The 16,763-nt window shown below is 54.5% G+C and overlaps 1 protein-coding gene across 13 annotated transcripts in view; it reads left to right on the top strand.

Annotated features, from left to right (window-relative positions):
• Nucleotides 1-13,458, top strand: part of WDR4 (WD repeat domain 4) — a 35,896-nt gene extending 22,438 nt beyond the window's left edge. For 9 of the 13 annotated variants that reach the window (XM_077995606.1, XM_077995604.1, XM_077995607.1 and 6 more), the window contains 5 exons: nt 1,628-1,726; nt 2,754-2,818; nt 3,631-3,814; nt 5,073-5,142; nt 7,160-8,800. In XM_077995606.1, coding sequence (XP_077851732.1) covers nt 1,628-1,726; nt 2,754-2,818; nt 3,631-3,814; nt 5,073-5,142; nt 7,160-7,353 — 612 coding nt within the window. In that variant the 3' untranslated portion in view covers nt 7,354-8,800. Of the gene's footprint in view, nt 1-1,627; nt 1,727-2,753; nt 2,819-3,630; nt 3,815-5,072; nt 5,956-6,961; nt 7,003-7,159; nt 8,801-13,278 lie in introns of those variants that run through there. The other 4 variants (XM_077995599.1, XM_015132814.3, XR_013414812.1 and 1 more) reach the window with 3 other exon arrangements.
• Nucleotides 13,459-16,763: the final 3,305 nt, after the last annotated feature.

Genomic DNA, 16,763 nt, shown 5'->3' on the forward strand with positions numbered 1-16,763 from the left:
CGTGCGCCCAGGATGGGGCCCAAGGGGCTTCAGAGCAGGTGTCTGAGTGTGGGCAGCAGCCCCTTGCCTGTGGACCCCGTAGAACATGTGGGTCAGTCGGTCTCTTCTGGGTAGTCAGTGTCCCGGCCTTCACTCTTGCCCAGGTCTGTCCCCTGGGGCTCTGGGAGGTGAGCGCGAAGGGGCTAGGTGGCCCTCTCCTCAGTGGGTATTTGGCATCCCCGAGACAGGGCCTCTCGGCTCCGTTTCCCCAGAGCCTTCTGCTGGCCTGGAGTTTGGGGCTGAGGATGCATCGGGGAGGTCCTGCTTCTCTTTGGAAAGACATTTGACAGCTCCCCTCACCACCTTGGCCTTCAGCTGCCTGGCCCAGTTTGGTCTTTGGAAGGTCCTGGCACCTCTCGGGCTTCTCTGTGGCTGGCGTGTTTGTTCCCCGTCCTCTAGTCCCCAGGTTTCCTTGTCGTCTCTCCGCGGCTGCTTTCTCTACTTACCTGTTGTCTTTGTCTTAGTGGGTTCATGGTTATTAAATATCTTTTTCTTGTCATCATAGAGAGGTTTGGAGGTGAGTGAAATGCCTGTAGATGTGTGTGTTAGTCTCCATGTTTATCTGCCACATTTGTGGCAAGGTGTGTGTGCGTGTGTGTGTGTGTGCGCCTGTGTGTGTGTGTGCATTCATACATCCACTCTTACCTTGGCACCCAGAGGATATGCATCTACTGTTAGCTGTTTGGGGTATTTACTTTTCATCTTTTTCATTTAGTCTTTTAAAAATACTCACAGGTAGTGCACAGACACTCTCTCATTAGATTTAGTGAGTATTGATTTATTTCTCTCCACTTCATTAGTGCTGTAATGAATTTTTTTAAGCCAGGTGTGGTGGCTCCTACCGTAGTCCCAGCCACTCGGAGGCTGAGGCAGTAGGATTGCCTGGACCTGGGAGTCAGAGGCTGCAGTGAGCCGGGAGCAAGCCTGTGAATAGCCACTGCACTGCAGTGGGCCGCGTGGCATAGACCCCATTTCAATTAAACAAAAAAATAGCAACAGATAAAACCAAGAAAAAAAGAGAAACCCTTTTTTCCATTTATGGTGGTTTTAGAGCGTGGAGGCTCTTGGTTCCCGTGTTGGCTTCCCGAAGGGTTGTACCAGTCGCCATGGAATGGTTGCCGATGACCATGTCCTTCCTGTCATTCTTAGTGAAATGGAACAGTGGCCACGCGCTCGTGAGGCCACGCGTGTCTCCCTGTGGGAAGTGAAGTGTCTGCACCAGTGTGCATTCCCTTGTCTACGCCTGGCCCGGGCACAGCAGATGTGGTCTGGCCTCCTGGCAGATGACAACCTGGCCGTCTGGTGGCCTTGGCTCATTTTGCTGGGTTCTGCCTCATTGCCTTTGTCATCTGCCTGGGCATATTGGCACTCAAGAAACAGGCAGTCGGTCACCTTCCTTTCCCCACTCTTGTTCTTGATGATTTGCATGAGTGATTTACGCAGTCCGAGCAGAGAGCCTTTAATTCCTGAAGGTGGGTGGCATGGCTGTCACTAGTGGACCCCTGACCACATGCAGCTGTCCTCTCTGTCACCTTGCCTGACGGAAGCCCTGCGACCGTGTGCTAACCTGTGTGTTTGGTGTGTGCAGGACGGCACCCTGAGGCTCTGGGAGTACAGGAGCGGCCGCCAGCTGCACTGCTGTCACCTGGCCAATCTACAGGAGCTGGTGGACCCCCAGGCCCCCCAGGTAGTTGCTTCTGTTCACTCCTGGGCGACTGAGTGCTTGTAGGCACCTGCAGTCGCTTGGCTTGAGTGAAAAGGCACTTCGCCATTGGAAACGTTTGCTCTCAATGCCAGACTTCTTCCTGTGTGAGGGAAATCTCATATTTCAAATTCTGAAGGTGGCTAGTCACGTCAGTGGTTTTGTCTCACCGTTGCATGCAAACAGTTAACATACAGGAAGACCTCTAATCCTTTTCTGAAGTGGAAGGAGTAGAAGTGCTTGAGCATGCACCTTTGTGGGTCTGCCAGCCAGGTGGGGTAGGGGTGGGACCAGGCCCACCCCAGCATTCTCCGGCCAGCTTGGAGCAATCTCATGATGCCCTGAAAGCCCAGGCCTTGGCGAAGTTTCCCACCAAATGGTCTGTTCTGTTTCCTAGAGAACTGTGTGGTGTGGCCTCTGCCCCCTGCCAGGCAGCCGTGTAAGAGAGGACCAGGCCTTTTCCTCCATGCTTCACATGGACTCAGGTTCCTGGAAGTTTCCTTCATTTAAAAAAAAATTTTTTTTTTTTGAGATGGAGTCTCACTCTTGCCCAGACTGGAGTCCAGTGGTGCTATCTCGACTCACAGCAACCTCCCCCTCAGGCTCCTGAGTAGCTGGGATTAAAGGCGTGAGCCACTGTGCCCGGCCTCTTCTTCATTTTTACTATTTCCTCTGCCAGGAAGTATGGGAGCTCCCAGGGCAGTGGTGTGTGTAGCTCTCGTCTCTTCCTTTCCCTGTGTCCTCCGCTCCCTCCTCTCCTCACTGACCCATTTTGTTGGCTTTGGAGGCTGTCACAGGCCCTGTAGGGAGTGCCAGAGCCACTGGGGGGCTTTTGTCATCTGCATGGGAAACAGGGAATCAGCTACCCTCCTTTCTCTGCTGATTCCAGCGCTATTTCCTCTTCCTTGGTATGTGGGGGCGTGAGCGTCCTTCGGTTTTGCTCTTGTTGGATCAGAGCGCCCAGCGTCGGGCCCCTGCAGCTGGCGTGAAATTAATGGGCTGCTTCTTTCAGAGGTTTGCTGCATCCAGGATTGCGTTCTGGTGCCAGGAGAACTGCGTGGCGCTTCTGTGTGACGGGTAAGCTGTGGCGGCACCTCTATGGCCTCCGGTTCTGCAGACCTGCAGGGGGAAGAGTTAGGGAGTTGGCCACTGGCCCACGTCCTTAATGAAGATGTCCTGGACAGTGGTGGTGTTGGTCCAGCACCTCCCCCTGAGAATGTCACTTTTGATGACTGCTGCTGCGTGAGGGTGGGGGCTCCTCTCAGCCAGCGCTCTGCAGCCTGACGTTGAACTCCCCTGGCGTAAAGAGCATCAGCAGCCTCTGCCTGGCCTTCTGAGATGACAGACTTTCCCCTGGGCCAGTCGCGGTGGCATCACCTCATTCCCTGCTCGGGGCTGGTTGGATGGGACCTCCCTGGGGTTGGCGGTGCTGACAAGGTGGGTTTAGGGGTGGAGTGCAGTTCTGCTGCTTATTCCCGAGCAGCCTGTGTGTGTCAGGAAAGGTATTCTATTTGGTGCTTTCGGCACTTTGCATCTTGTCCTTATGACAACTTGGGGAGGTCTCTTAGCTTGTTCTAGAAGTACGCAGATGTGAGAGGAGAGCCTGTGTCTGAGCCCAGGGCAGGCATCCTCCCGCCCTGCCCGCCTGTACCGTGTGGTTATCTGTTGCTGCACCATGAGCCTCCCCAGAGCTTAGGACTTAAACCACGAGCGTGCATCACCCCATGGTTTCCCCGGCGCTGGCACTTGGGAGTGGCGCAGCTGGAGCTTTTAGCGCAGGCTCTCCTGAGGTGGCCCCAGTGAGGGCTGCGCCGTCTGGGGTGCTGGCTGCAGAGCGGTGACTGTGGGCCTGCAGTCCTAGTAATCGTGCTCTCTTTCTTCATGGCAAGCACTCCTGTGGTCTACATCTTCCAGCTGGACGCCCGCAGACAGCAGTTGGTGTACAGGCAGCAGCTGGCGCTCCAGCACCAAGTGTGGGACATGGCTTTCGAGGAGACTCAGGGCCTGTGGGTGCTCCAGGACTGCCAGGAAGCACCCCTGGTGCTCTACAGGCCTGTGGACGGCCAGTGGCAGGTGAGACTCGGGCACCTTCTTCATGTCCTGTGCTCTGCTGTTCCATAAGCCTGTGGGCGACCAGTGGCAGGTGAGCCTCGGCACCTTCCTGATGTCCTGTGCCCTCCTGTTCCACGAGCCTCGGGGTGTGGGGCGGCAGCTGTGGTTTTTGGGTCCAAACATGAGCCTTTTTCAACTCAGCCACTTCTGTGCCCAGGGTCTGTGTCCTGAGGGGCAGTGGTTGGGGCTTCCACTGTGGGTGAAGGGAGCGGGTTCCTGGCTGGCTTATCCCGTGTGGTGATGTCTGTAGCAATTCTTTTTTCAGGAGAGTGTGTGCCCCCCACACCACACTTAGTGATGAAGTTGGCACTCAGTGTGGCTAGGGTGTGTGAGACTTAACACTTGCAGGCTGGGTTAGCAAAGCCTCGGGCCTGGGGCACGGGCTGAGCATTCAGGAGCACGTAGAGCCCCAGGTAGAGGAGGGGGCAAGGGCGGTGGGCTGAGCTGCTTCCTTGCTGGGGGATGGGGCGAGCCCTGTACCTTGTCTGTGTCGCTCCTGGTAACGTGGGAGCAATGCCCCTGCCCGCCGTGTCTCACGGGGTTGCTGTGTAGTTGAGTGGAGTAGGTGCCCATTTACTAAAGCTCATTTGAGCACTTTGGAAGCACTTTCTTTTTCTTTTTTTTTTTTGAGACTGAGTTTGACTCTTGTTGCCCAGGCTGGAGTGCAGTGGTACGATCTTGGCTCACCACAACCTCCGTCTTCTGGGTTCAAGTGATTCTCCTGCCTCAGCCTCCCGAGTAGCTGGGACTACAGGCATGCGCCACCACACCCGGCTAATTTTGTATTTTTAGTAGAGACGGGCTTCTCCATGTTGGTCAGGCTGGTCTCGAATTCCCAACCTCAGGTGATCCACCCACCTTGGCCTTCCAAAGTGCTGGGATTACAGGCGTGAGCCACCGCACCTGGCCTGGAAGCACTTTTAAGCCATCTAGCTTTTTTCACCTGAGAAGCGGCGGGCCACATGATGTCCCCAGTGGGTGCCTGTCGCACCTGCTGGAACCCTGAGGTTGATGAGCTGGGTGTGAAGAGCTCACCCTGGCATCATGGGCCAGCTGTGGGAGCTGCCTCCCCGGGTCTCCATGGAAGGCGAATGGGGGTCACCAGGCACCAGGCGGGGACCTCCCCTGCAAGCCTCTGTGGCCAGTGTGTGTTGCGTCCTGGTGCTGGGTTTCCAGGCCTGCCTCTTTCTGGTGAAGGTTTTCTGTTTGTCACCTGCAGTCTGTTCCTGAGAGCGCCGTGTTAAAGAAAGTCTCTGGTGTTCTTCGTGGGAACTGGGCCATGCTGGAAGGTGAGAGCACAGGTACAGGCTGCCCTTGGGGGTCACACCCAGCGCGGTCCCCAGAGAAAGCAGAAGCACACACTGTGACCCGCCCGAGGGACCCGGTGTGCAGATAAAGAGGGAGGGTCAGCATATGTACCCATCCAGAAGGCGGGCCGGGGCAGGAGGAGGGTGGCGCACAGGAGAAGGAGGACCCCCCCCATGGGAGTCAGGCTGACGAGAGCCACGCAGGAACCGGGGGCTCAGGGTCTGAGCAGCATCCCCCGCTCCCCACCTGCCTTCAGAGTTGGGCATTGAAGGTCCCCAGGGCAGAGCTGGCATCTGGTGGCTCCCAGAGGGAGCGGGTGCTGTGCTGCCTCGGGCCTGGTCCATGGTGTTGAGGGAATTGATCCCACTACAGCGTGCGTCAGCAAGTGCAGGACCCCACTGGGAGGTCAGGTGGGGGTCCAGCCAGAGGCGTGGGGGTCTTCAGGAGGCTGAGCAGGGGCTGGATGGTCACTGTCCTGACGGGAACATTCAGCTGAGGGGAGGGAATCTGGTCAGCAACTTGTGTGGCTGCGGCTGCAGGAAGGAGAGCAGCCGGGCTGAGGGAGGAGCTGGACGAACATTTTCGGGGGACACGGCGCATTGTTCTGGGTGCGCCGTTGCGCCAGCACCGCGCTGTCTTGGAGGCGATGGTGTCTGCAGGATGGGTTAGCCCAGCACGGAATCCTAGTACCTCATTCACGACAAGAAGTTGCTGCTCTGAGGAAGTCTTGCAAAGCCAGACCCGCTGCAGTGAGCACTGAGGTTCCTTGGAGCTCTGGAGGGAATCAAACGCAGGTCGGAGGAATTTCCGCTGACGGTGGCCCGATCGCCTTCTGCCAAGCTTCCTGAGTGGTGGTGGCGCACTGGCTCTGCCTCTGAGGCTTCTCTCCCTCCTGCTTTGCTTAGGATGTTGAGGGTTGAGACAGGCAGGGTTGGGCCCCCCCAGTGTGGTTGGGATCTGCTTTAGGAACACTCCGAGTGGGCCTGTCACCGGCTGTGTCAGGGACTGCAGGCGGCAGTGCTCATGGCTGGGCATCTGCAGTGCTCATGGCCCCCGTGCTCTAGGCCACAGGTAGCCTGGACCTGTTGAGTGTCATCTTGCACAACATTCTCAGGCCAAAGCCTGGGCTCGCTCTCCTGAGACGTTTCATAGATAGGGTGGCACGTTCCCGACGCAGACTTGGGGGCCTTGTTGGGAGAGGGATGGGGGAGGGCTGCTTCTTGAGTGTCCCACAAGCAGCAGAGTCACTGGAGGGGCGGGGAGGCTGCGCCACCTGCCGGATGAACGGGCTTCAGGCCATCGCTGGTGCGTGAGTTACCGGCTAGGCCTGTGGTTTCCTGGCCAGGCTGAGGCCGTCTCTGTGCCTGTGGTCAGTCATTGCCCCCCAGTCCTTGGCAGTTAGATAAAGTAGATGAAATCCATGTCCATTCCCTGTGGCTGCAGAACATGTTATCCCACACTCGATGCCTTAAGGCACCCCACCCTGAGCGTCTCACTGTTGCTGTGGGTCAGGGGTCTGGACTCCGCTGAGCTGTGTCTCTGCAGGTGGCCACCTCAACTTCACCAGGCAGGGCCCGACCTCGCTCAGTCCGGGTTGTCGGCAGGACAGGGGGCCTCTCTGGCTGTTGGCCAGAGGCCGCTGCTCCCAATCCCTGGCCACCTGGGCTGCTTCAGTGGGCGGCGCATGGTGCAGTAGTGGCTTTCTCTGGGCGCGTGAACAGAGAGTGCTGGCAGGGTGGAGGCCCAGCCTTGGTGCCCTGGTTTCCGATACATTCTTTCGTCTTTGCCCCATTCTGTTAGGAGGCAGTCCTCAGGTCCAGCCAGGGTGTGGGTGCCAGGAGGTGGGTACCGTGGGGAACCATCCCAGAAGATGCCCTCCACGCTCCACCGAGGACTCCGGGTGTCACAAAGTAACTCCCTGCTGCAGGGGGCCCGCTGTGGCGGCCGAGTCCCATGTTCTTGCCCCACCTGGCACCTGTCCTTGTTCCCCCGTCACAGGCTCTGCTGGTGCGGACGCCAACTTCAGCAGTCTCTACAAGGCCACGTTCGACAACATGACCTCCTACCTGAAGAAGAAAGAGGAGAGACTGCAGCAGCAGCTGGAGAAGAAGCAGCGGCGCCGGAGTCCCCCGCCCGGGCCCAACGGACAGGCCAAGAAGATGAGGCCCGGGGAGGCGACCTTGAGTTGCTGATTGTGGCGGTCAGTGGTGCCTCTCACCTCAAATTAGGAAAAGCTTTTTCACTTGTTCCCCTGCATCCTGGCATCTCCCTTCAAGAAGGAAAAGGTGAGGTCAGTTGTGACCAGCTCAGAGGACGGGACTGTCCCCCGGGCTCTAGAAAGAACATGCTGTGTCACCAGCACAGGCTCTTGCTGGGTGCCTGTGCCCCCTTTCTGGTTGAAGGGAAGCCAGACCGGTAGAGTGGAAACTCTCGAAGCACTTCCTTTTCACGTTGGAGGCCGCGTGCGAGCCTGTGGTGGCAGCAGCTGTGTTTCTGCTGTTCTCATCTGCCCTTCACGTCTGCTGCGTCTGCCTCTAGGAGCATCTGTGGGCCGATGTTTCTGGCACAGTGGACTTTTTCATGTTGTTCCCGCCATCTCAGCGTCCAGGTGATGCGCTGCCCCGCAGTAGCTGCTCGCCGCACAGGCTGTTGAAACGCAGCATGAACGCTTCAGCCCGCCCCAGCCCCAGCCCCAGCCATACCCCTGTGCTCAGGAGCTGCTCCTGGAGAGTGGCTCCCCTGTGGGAAGTGAGAAATGTGTTTCAGAGTCACAGGGAGCTCTGTCTGGCAGCGCTGGGGCACACGGTGAACTTGTTTCAGGAAGTGTGAGCACACGGGCCCGGCTGGCACCCAGTTTACAGGGAGGTGATTGAGGACGTCGTGGTGATTTGATTTGACCTTGGCGCACACTGCAGAGCCGCAGGGATGTTGCTGAATTTCAGTCACCAGTCAGCAAGGATGAACCTTTGCCACCTCCTGGAATGTTTAGCAGCAACATAATGTACCAAGCGAAACGCCTGGGTGCCTGCACCGTGTGCGAGTGAGGCGCGCACTGTGAGGACTGGGAAGAGGCTTCTGCAATGGGCAGGCTTTTGGGCGCGCCACGTGATCCGTTCAGGCCGGCTCCTGCCTGCTCTGCAGTGATGAAGCCTCCGCACAGGAACAGGCTCACGCTGGCGATGACTCTGACGTGGGGTGTCGCTGGGGACTGAGAATCCTTTTGTGTATCAAAAGCTGGAATGCTTCAAATTTTTCATAAGTGCCTTGTTTTCCTTTTAACACTGATCTGGAAACAGTGCTGTCTGCAAAGCTGAGGCCCACTCCTCTCTGCTGGGGATCAGGGGTTTTAGAAGGCAGGGGCCACGCTGGACCACCGTCCTGTCCGAGCAGCCTGGTCTCCTTCACGCTGCTGGGGCATCTGGCGCAGGGCACGCTCTCTCGTTCATAGTCTGCTTTGAAAGTCTTAGTTTTAGGAGAGGTTCAGGTTTGCCTTGCTGGCATCTTCACCTAAGATAGGGGCTGGCAGACAGGCCCATGCGCTGCCTCCCGCCCGCAGCCTGATAGATGGCCTGGGAATGGCTTTTTTACGTTTTAAAAATGGTTGAAAACAAATTAAAAATATATTTCGTGACATGAAAATCATGAAATTCACATTTCATTGCCTGAGAATAAACTTTTATGGACGCAGCCATGCCTGCCTGTCCACGTCTCATCTGTGGCTGCTTTGTGCTACTGCCGCAGAGCGGAGGGGCCTGGACTGAGACCGAATGGCCTCCCCACAGGGCCGCGTCTTTCCACGAGGACTGCAGGGCTTCTCCGAGGCTCTGCTTCCTCCCCAGCGGTGCCGGCTTCCTGCTATTCCTCAGCATCCTGCCTTGGTCCTGAGTTGGTCCCTCTGCCGGTAGCCGTTTGTGTGTCTCAGTGGATGGTGCAGCCGCCTTCTTGCTGGTACCTTGACTGATAGACTGGTTCCTGTTCACCTGCCCGAAGTCTCCCGGAAATACCTCGTACAGTTGTGTGGGTGGAACCCAGCTCCGCATGTGTTTAGGGTTCTGTCTCTTGCCCCTTCACCCAGAACAGCAGTACCCACCGCCTTTCTGTCCGCTGTGACTGCCTCGCAGCTGGGTCTGTTCTGTGAGACGTCGCCACCCTGATTGCCGTCTGCGAGGATCTCACGCCTTCAATTTCATCTGCTCCCTTCCGTTATTTTTTAGTTTCTGTGTATTCTACTTTTGGGACATTCATTCCTTGGACTTTGTTCTACCTCTTTAATTAAGAAAATGTGGTCATTGTATTTTTTTTTTTTTTTTGAGACAGAGTCTCGCTCTGTTGCCCAGGCTGGAGTGCAGTGGCGTGATCTCGGCTCACCGCAACCTCCGCCTCCTGGGTTCAAGCCATTATTCTACCTCAGCCTCCCAAGTAGCTGGAATTACAGGCACCCACCACCATGCCTGGCTAATTTTTGTATTTTCGGTAGAGATGGGGTTTTGCCATGTTTGCCAGGCTGGTCTCCAACTCCTGACCTCAGGTGATCCTCCCGCCTCGCCCTCCCAAAGTGCTAGGATTATAGGTGTCAGCCACTGCACCCAACCTGTTGTATTTAATTCTAAGCACTTTCTTCGAGACTGTCTCACGCTGTCACCCAGGCTGAATTGCAGTGGTGTGATCTCAGCTCGCTGCAGCCTCAACCTCCCAGGCTCAAGCAGTCCCCCCACCTTGGCCTCCCAGAGTGCTGGGATTACAGGCGTGAGTCACTATGCCCAGCCCCTCTTTCTCCACTTTGCTTACAGTATGCGTACTGTACATCTGAAAAGTGCATGTGAAATGCTAGAACTGGGATTTCAGCAACTGAATGCACGTGTGTGACTACCCACGAGAAGCAGGACACTTAGCACCTGCTGAGAAGCCCCCATGCCCATGTTCCCTTCTAGGCACTGCACACGCGTGCTGGCCGGCCTGACCTCAGTTTCCCTCTGTTGCTCTGGCTGCTTCTGCTTCACCCTCTGAGGCTCATCCCCCTTGTTGCTTGTGGTTGTGGATTGTTCATTCTCAGTGCTATGCCAAGTACTCCATTATGTGAAAATTCACAGCGCGTTCATTTTATTATTGATGGGCGTTTGGGTAGTTTCCACAGTTCGGCTGTTAGGAATAGTGCAGTGATGAACATGCTGGCACCTGTCTTCTGTTTTTTTTTTTTAATTTTTAGAGACAGTCTCGCTCTGTTGCCCAGGCTGGAGTGCAGTGGTATGACCTTGGCTCACTGCAACCTTAGCCTCCTGGGCTCAGGCGATCCTCCCACCTCAGCCTCCTGAGTAGCTGGGACTGCAGGTGTGTGCCAGCATGCTGGCTAATTTTTGTAGTTTTTGTAGAGATGGTGTCTTGCTCTGCTGCCCAGGCTGGTCTCGAACTTCTGGCCTCAAGCAGTCCTCCTGCCCTGGTTTCCCAAATCGCTGGGATTACAGGCATGAGCCACCGCCCCCAGCTAGCATCTGTCTTCTGGAACATATGTAAGCAATTTCTGTTGGGCGTGTACTTGCACGTGGAATTGCTGGCTCTCAGTTAATGCATGTTTCTCTTAGAAGATCCTGCCAGTCCTTCATCCCAGACCCCGACTCCAGCGTGGAAAACGCAGTGCATCCTCATGCCTCGTGTTCGCGACTGTGGTGGCTTATGATCGACTCGGAAGGCCCACAGTGTGTTTTGCAGGGGGCCGACCTGCGGTTCCTACAGACTGGTGTAGGAGCCAGTGATGCTGCCCACCTACGATCCAGACCTAACCTTGATCCTGTTCTCTGAGGCCACCTTACCAAAAGCTTGGCTCACCCAGTCTTAGATCACTCACCCTGGGGGAAACCTGCCGCAAGGTCACGAGGGCACTCAGCCAGCCTACAAAGGATACCATGGCAGAGAACTGAGGCCTCCTGCCAGCAGCCAGTAGCAGCTGACCAGCCACGAGGGCCCCTCCGGGACAGGAGAGCTTTCTATTCCTGCACCCCGTATATGTTGACGTGATACGTTTTTCTTTCTGATTTCCCTTGTGATTTCTTTGGTCCATGGGTTATTTGGAAGTATGGTTTAATTTCCAAACATTTAGGGTTTTCCTCCAGAATTGGTTGTTTCTGGTTTCTGGTTTTAATTCCATTGTGGTCTCAGAATTTACTTTGCTGACTTCCCTCTGTTTAGATTTGTTGAGCCCTGTTTTGTGCTTCATGGTTGGGGGATGACGATTGCATGTGCACGTGCAGAGGTGTGTGGCCCCACACGGCGTCTCCAGCTATCCCTGTCTTGCCTCTCCGTGCCCAGCGCACCCTTCTCAGCCCTGCTGTGTGACCCTGGAGCTGGGCCCTCCCTGTGCCCTCCTTTGCAGGTTGGCACAGTGTTTGGCTCTCACTGGAAGGAACTGGAGGGACTCCACAGGAGGGAGGGCCTGCCCTCCTGGTGCCAGTGTGCTTGCTTTTCCTGGCTTCCATGGTGCGTGCCTGCTAAACCTCACAGTGGGGGCGGGGGGGGGGCGGGGGCTCTCAGTGACAGTCTCCAGGAGTTTAGCGACACCCAGGTTCATTCATCATGGTGGGAAGGATTCCTGCTAAGCTTCCTTGTCTTTGTCCAGCTCCCAGGGGGTCTGCCTCCCTCCTGCCCCAGGGAGAGCTTCTGGGTGAGTCTCACTGGCACGCCTGCCCCGGGTTTCCTGCTCTCAGGCCTTGGCCTGCTGCACCTCGGCCAACTGCACCACCTGGCACATCATAGCCCCACTCAGGTCAGAGCTGCGTCTCAGCCGACGTGGGGTTCCGAGGTTCTCACGGGGATCCAGACTCAATGCTTGTAGGTTTGTTGTCTCAGTCCTGGAGGTGGAGGTTCTCCCGAGGTCTCAGCGCCCCTGTTCTTGGAAGTCTCTTTACATGTTAGTGGAACCCTCTGTTCCTTTTGAATCATTCTTCATGTTAAATGTTTCTGTCTCTTGACTGATACATGATGTGTCAGTCATCATGTAAGTATTCTGCGGCTGGTTTTGATTTTTTTGTCTTTATCCCTGGATTTCTGTAATTTGATAAGCTTTAGGGTATGTGTGTGTGTTCTGGGGTTTGTCAAGATTAGTAGGATTTGTCATTTTTATGCAATTTGGAAATATTCCAGCTATTCACAGACTCCTGCCCTGCCTCCTACAGTCCCAGGCACTCGAATGGGCTGCTTGCTCTGGACTCATGGGTCCGTGAGTCTCTGCTCACATTTTTCAGTTTGCGTTTCATTTTCGGTAGATTCTGTTTTCACGTCTTCAAGCTCACTGATCTTTCTTTTAAGCTGCTGTTACGCCATGGCCGTTTTCCGTATGAGCCATTGTATTTTCTCATCTCTATAAATTTGGTTTTGGTATTTTAAAAAATGTCTTCCAGGTAGGCTGGTGCTCACACTGGTGATCCCAATACTTTGGGAGGTTGAGGCAGGGGGATTGCTTGAGCCCAGGAGTTTGAGACTAGCCTGGGCAACACAGTGAGACTTCATCTTTAAAACAAATTTAAAAAGCTAGATGCTGTGGCTCACGCCTATAATCCCAGCACTTTGGGAGGCTGAGGCCAGTGGATCACGAGGTTAGGAGTTCAAGACCAGCTTGGCCAATATGGTGAAACCCTGTCTCTACTAAAAATATAAAAAATTAGCTGGCCACAGTGGTGCACTTCTGTTGTCTCAGTTATTTGGGAGGCTGAAGCAGAAGAATCGCTTGAACCTGGGAGGCAGAGGTTGCAGTGAGCCAAGTTTGCGCCACTGTACTCCAGCCTGGGCGACAGAGCAAGACTCCGTATAAAAAAATTAAAAAAAAAATTAGCCAGGTGTGATGGCACATGCCTGTAGTCCCCAGCTGCTCGGCAGGCTGAGGCGGGAGGATCACTTGAGCCTGGGAGTTTGAGGCTGCAGTGAGCCATGATCGCACCACTGCATTCCAGCCTGGGTGACAGAGTGACTATCTCAAAAAAAAAGCACACCAGTGTCTTCCATTTCTCTTCTAATCATAATCATGGCTTTAAAAAATACCCTTGGAAAAAAAAATACCCTTGAGCATATGGAGCAAATTTAAGATAATTGTTCCTTTTCTGCTAATTCATTGTCACTGTCATATCTAGGTCTGTTTCTGTTGACTGTGGACCACTTATGTGCAATCTGTCGGCCAAAGATGAGCTTACTGGGATGTAGCTCCATCGTAAGTCAAGGAGCATCTGCGATTTGTCCTCTGCTTGTGGGATATGTTTTTCTGCTACTGAGTCTGTCTAGTAAATTTTTGATAATGAACATGTGGAGATTTACATTGTTGAGTGCGAAGTTTTGTTACGTTCCTTTAAAGAATGTTACACTTTCTGGCAGGCTGTTAAGCCCCATGAAGATTAATTTGGTCTTTTTCAGGTTTGTTTTAAGCTCACTAGAGTGAGGCTGGAGTGGCCTTTCCTTGGGATGATTTAGTCCTTCCAAGGTGTGACCCTAGAATCCTGTGTATTCAGAAGTGTCTGCACACTGGCTGGAGGGACGAGGGTGATTTCTGTGCAAGGCGCAGGAATTGTTTGTCTTACCGTCGGGGGATTGTTCTTTCCTCAAAAGCTACTCTTTGGCCTCCTGGGGTTTTACAGAACGTGTAGGTCGGTGTTCATTCAAAGACCCTGATGGGACCCTGGTGCGTGTTTCTCTCCGTCTGTGCAGCTCCCCTCCCCTCTGCGGGTATTCTGTCCCAAATTCTAGCTGCCTTCGCCTTACCTACACCAGGGAGGCCAAGGGGCCTGCCCAACCCACTCCCCTTCCAGACAGGGGCCCTCCCATCTCCTGGACGGCTGCGGCCCCTGTGCAGAACTTCTGCAAGGGCACCTCGCAGTCTGGGGGCCTCTTCCCCAAGGAGTCCCCCGGTGGTGACTGTATTGCCTCAGGCTCACTGTGTACTAGGCAGGTCACATTGATGCTGCCCGAGGGGCAGGGGTTACCACCCGGTGGTTCAGGTGAGAAGCCCGAGGTCCAGGTGAGGAGTGTCTGGCTGCCCATGCGGTGTTTGGACAGTATGCCAGCCCCTGCCAGGAGGCCCAGCTTCTCCAGCCCAGCCCGCGCCCCCCAGGAAATGGCCCAGTTTACTTCCCTGGGGTGAAGGCCCTTGGCTGGCTGAGCGTCCCCTCTCCCAGCACTCGGAGGCACCTACAGTTGCTCGTTCATTTACTGCTGGGAGTGGAAACTCATACGCTGAGCGGCAGTGATGCTGCGGAGCTGACACCAAACCCCACACCTGCCTGGTCACCTGCTTCACCGAGGGCCTCAGCCCTCTGGGGTCAGGCGGCCATAGGGGTCCTGCCTATGTGGGACATCCGTTCTGTGGCCCTGCTCAGGATGGCACACATGGCGGGGACTGGCCCTGGGGTCGAGGCATGGGCTCAGCTACCACTCTGCAGGGATGCAGCCTGGGACCTCTTCCCGGCTGAACCATTTGGACCAGAATCGCACAGCAGCACCCGCTCCCCTACAGCAAGACCTCACCCAGGGGTCCCCACGGAGGAGGCAGGGAAGCTTGAGAGTCCCAGAGGAGTGTGGAGTATGCACCATGCTACACACACGTGCATCATACATGTACGTATGCATGTGCCACACCACCACACCATACATGCACACACACACACCACACCATACTACACTACACACACTCGTGCACCATACATGCACACCCACACACCACACGTGCACATTCCACACCATACATGCACACAACCACCACACCATGCTACACTACACTATACACATGCACCATACATGTACTTACACATGTACCACACCACATCACTTGTGCACACTCCACACCATACACGCACATACCATACCACACACTATACACATGCACCTTACATGTACATACACAGGTACCACATCATGCATTCGCATACCACACATCCACATACACATGTGCCACTAAACTCACGCACCATACATGCACATTCATGTGCTGCACCACACCACACTACACACACGCACCATACATGCACATACACTCATACATGGCACACATACACCATACAGGCACACACCACATATGCCACACAACACACACATGCACGCACCATAAATGCACACACGCACAACCACACACACATCACATACGCACATTCCTGCACCATATATGCATATATTCATACACCACACATATTCATACAGCACACATCACATCACAGTACACCACACCATGTATGCACTTATGCACCATATGTGCACATACACTCACATACATACACTCACACCACACATACCCTCACTACATACATGAACACAAACATCACATACGCACACTTGCACCATATGTGCATTGTGCACATACACACACCACATTACACTGTACACACGCCACACCACATGCGTACACATGTCCACTCGTGCACAGACACCATACAGATAAAGTACACACCACATATACCACACACATTATACCACTTACTACACCACACACAAACCATACATGCACATGCATACACACAAATACCATACCATCCCACTCACACCATACATGTACATACACACCCTACACATGCATACATGCACACAGCATCAAATACACAGACACACCACACATGTACATGTGGTACACAAACATGTACCACACTGCATACAGCTATGCACACACAAACACACCAGACCACTTACACATGCACACACACATTACACTATATAGACACCATACACACACCACACCACATACACGCCACATAGATATGCACATACACAAATACCACATCATACTATTTACACACACCATATATGCACGCACACCATACAGACACACCACACGCTCATACACATGCAGAGTTGGTCTGGAGATGGAGTCACTGCAGCCAGCAGGGGTGGCATGCAGACAGGAGGGCCTAACTCAGGCAGGCACGGCAGGTACACAGAGGTGGCCCCGGGAACCCTCCTCCTGCCCAGCCCCTCCCATCTACCCACCCACCACGTTTGGGGGTTGGGGACCTCCAGAGTAGATAGGGGCTTGCTTCCAACAGATATGGGAGAGGGCACCCATTAGGGAGAAGAACACAGAGGCCTTGGGAGTGAAAACTGACCATGGAAAGCAACAGGAACACATTCTGCTAAGGAGTGGAATGAAAATCCCTGGAGAACAAATTCCTGAGCAGGAGAACGGAACGGAAGAGTCAGCCGAGGAGAGTAAAGAGATGGGAACAGGAAAGAAAACCTGTGGGACGAGATGTTGCTGTGTTGCTCAGGCTGGCCTCCAACTCTTGGGCTCAAGTTATCCTCGTATCTCAGCCTCCCGAAGTACTGGGATGATAGGCATGAGCCATCACACCCAGCCAGAAAGCAGAGGTTTTTTTTTGTTGTTGTTTTTTGAGACAGAGTTTCGCTCTTGTTGCCCAGGCTGGAGTGCAGTGGTGTGATAATGGCTCACTGCAACCTCAACCTCCCACGTTTAAGAGATTCAACCTCCCAGGTTCAAGAGAACCTCCTGAGTAACTAGAATTACAGGTGTCCACCATGCCTAGCTATTTTTTTGAATTTTTAGTAGAGACGGGGTTTCACCATGTTGGCCAGGCTAGTCTCGAACTCCTGACAAGTGATCCGCCTGCCGCGGCCTCCCAAA

This window comes from Macaca mulatta, chromosome 3 (assembly GCF_049350105.2).
Source record: "Macaca mulatta isolate MMU2019108-1 chromosome 3, T2T-MMU8v2.0, whole genome shotgun sequence".
Classification (NCBI taxonomy): Eukaryota; Metazoa; Chordata; class Mammalia; order Primates; family Cercopithecidae; genus Macaca; species Macaca mulatta.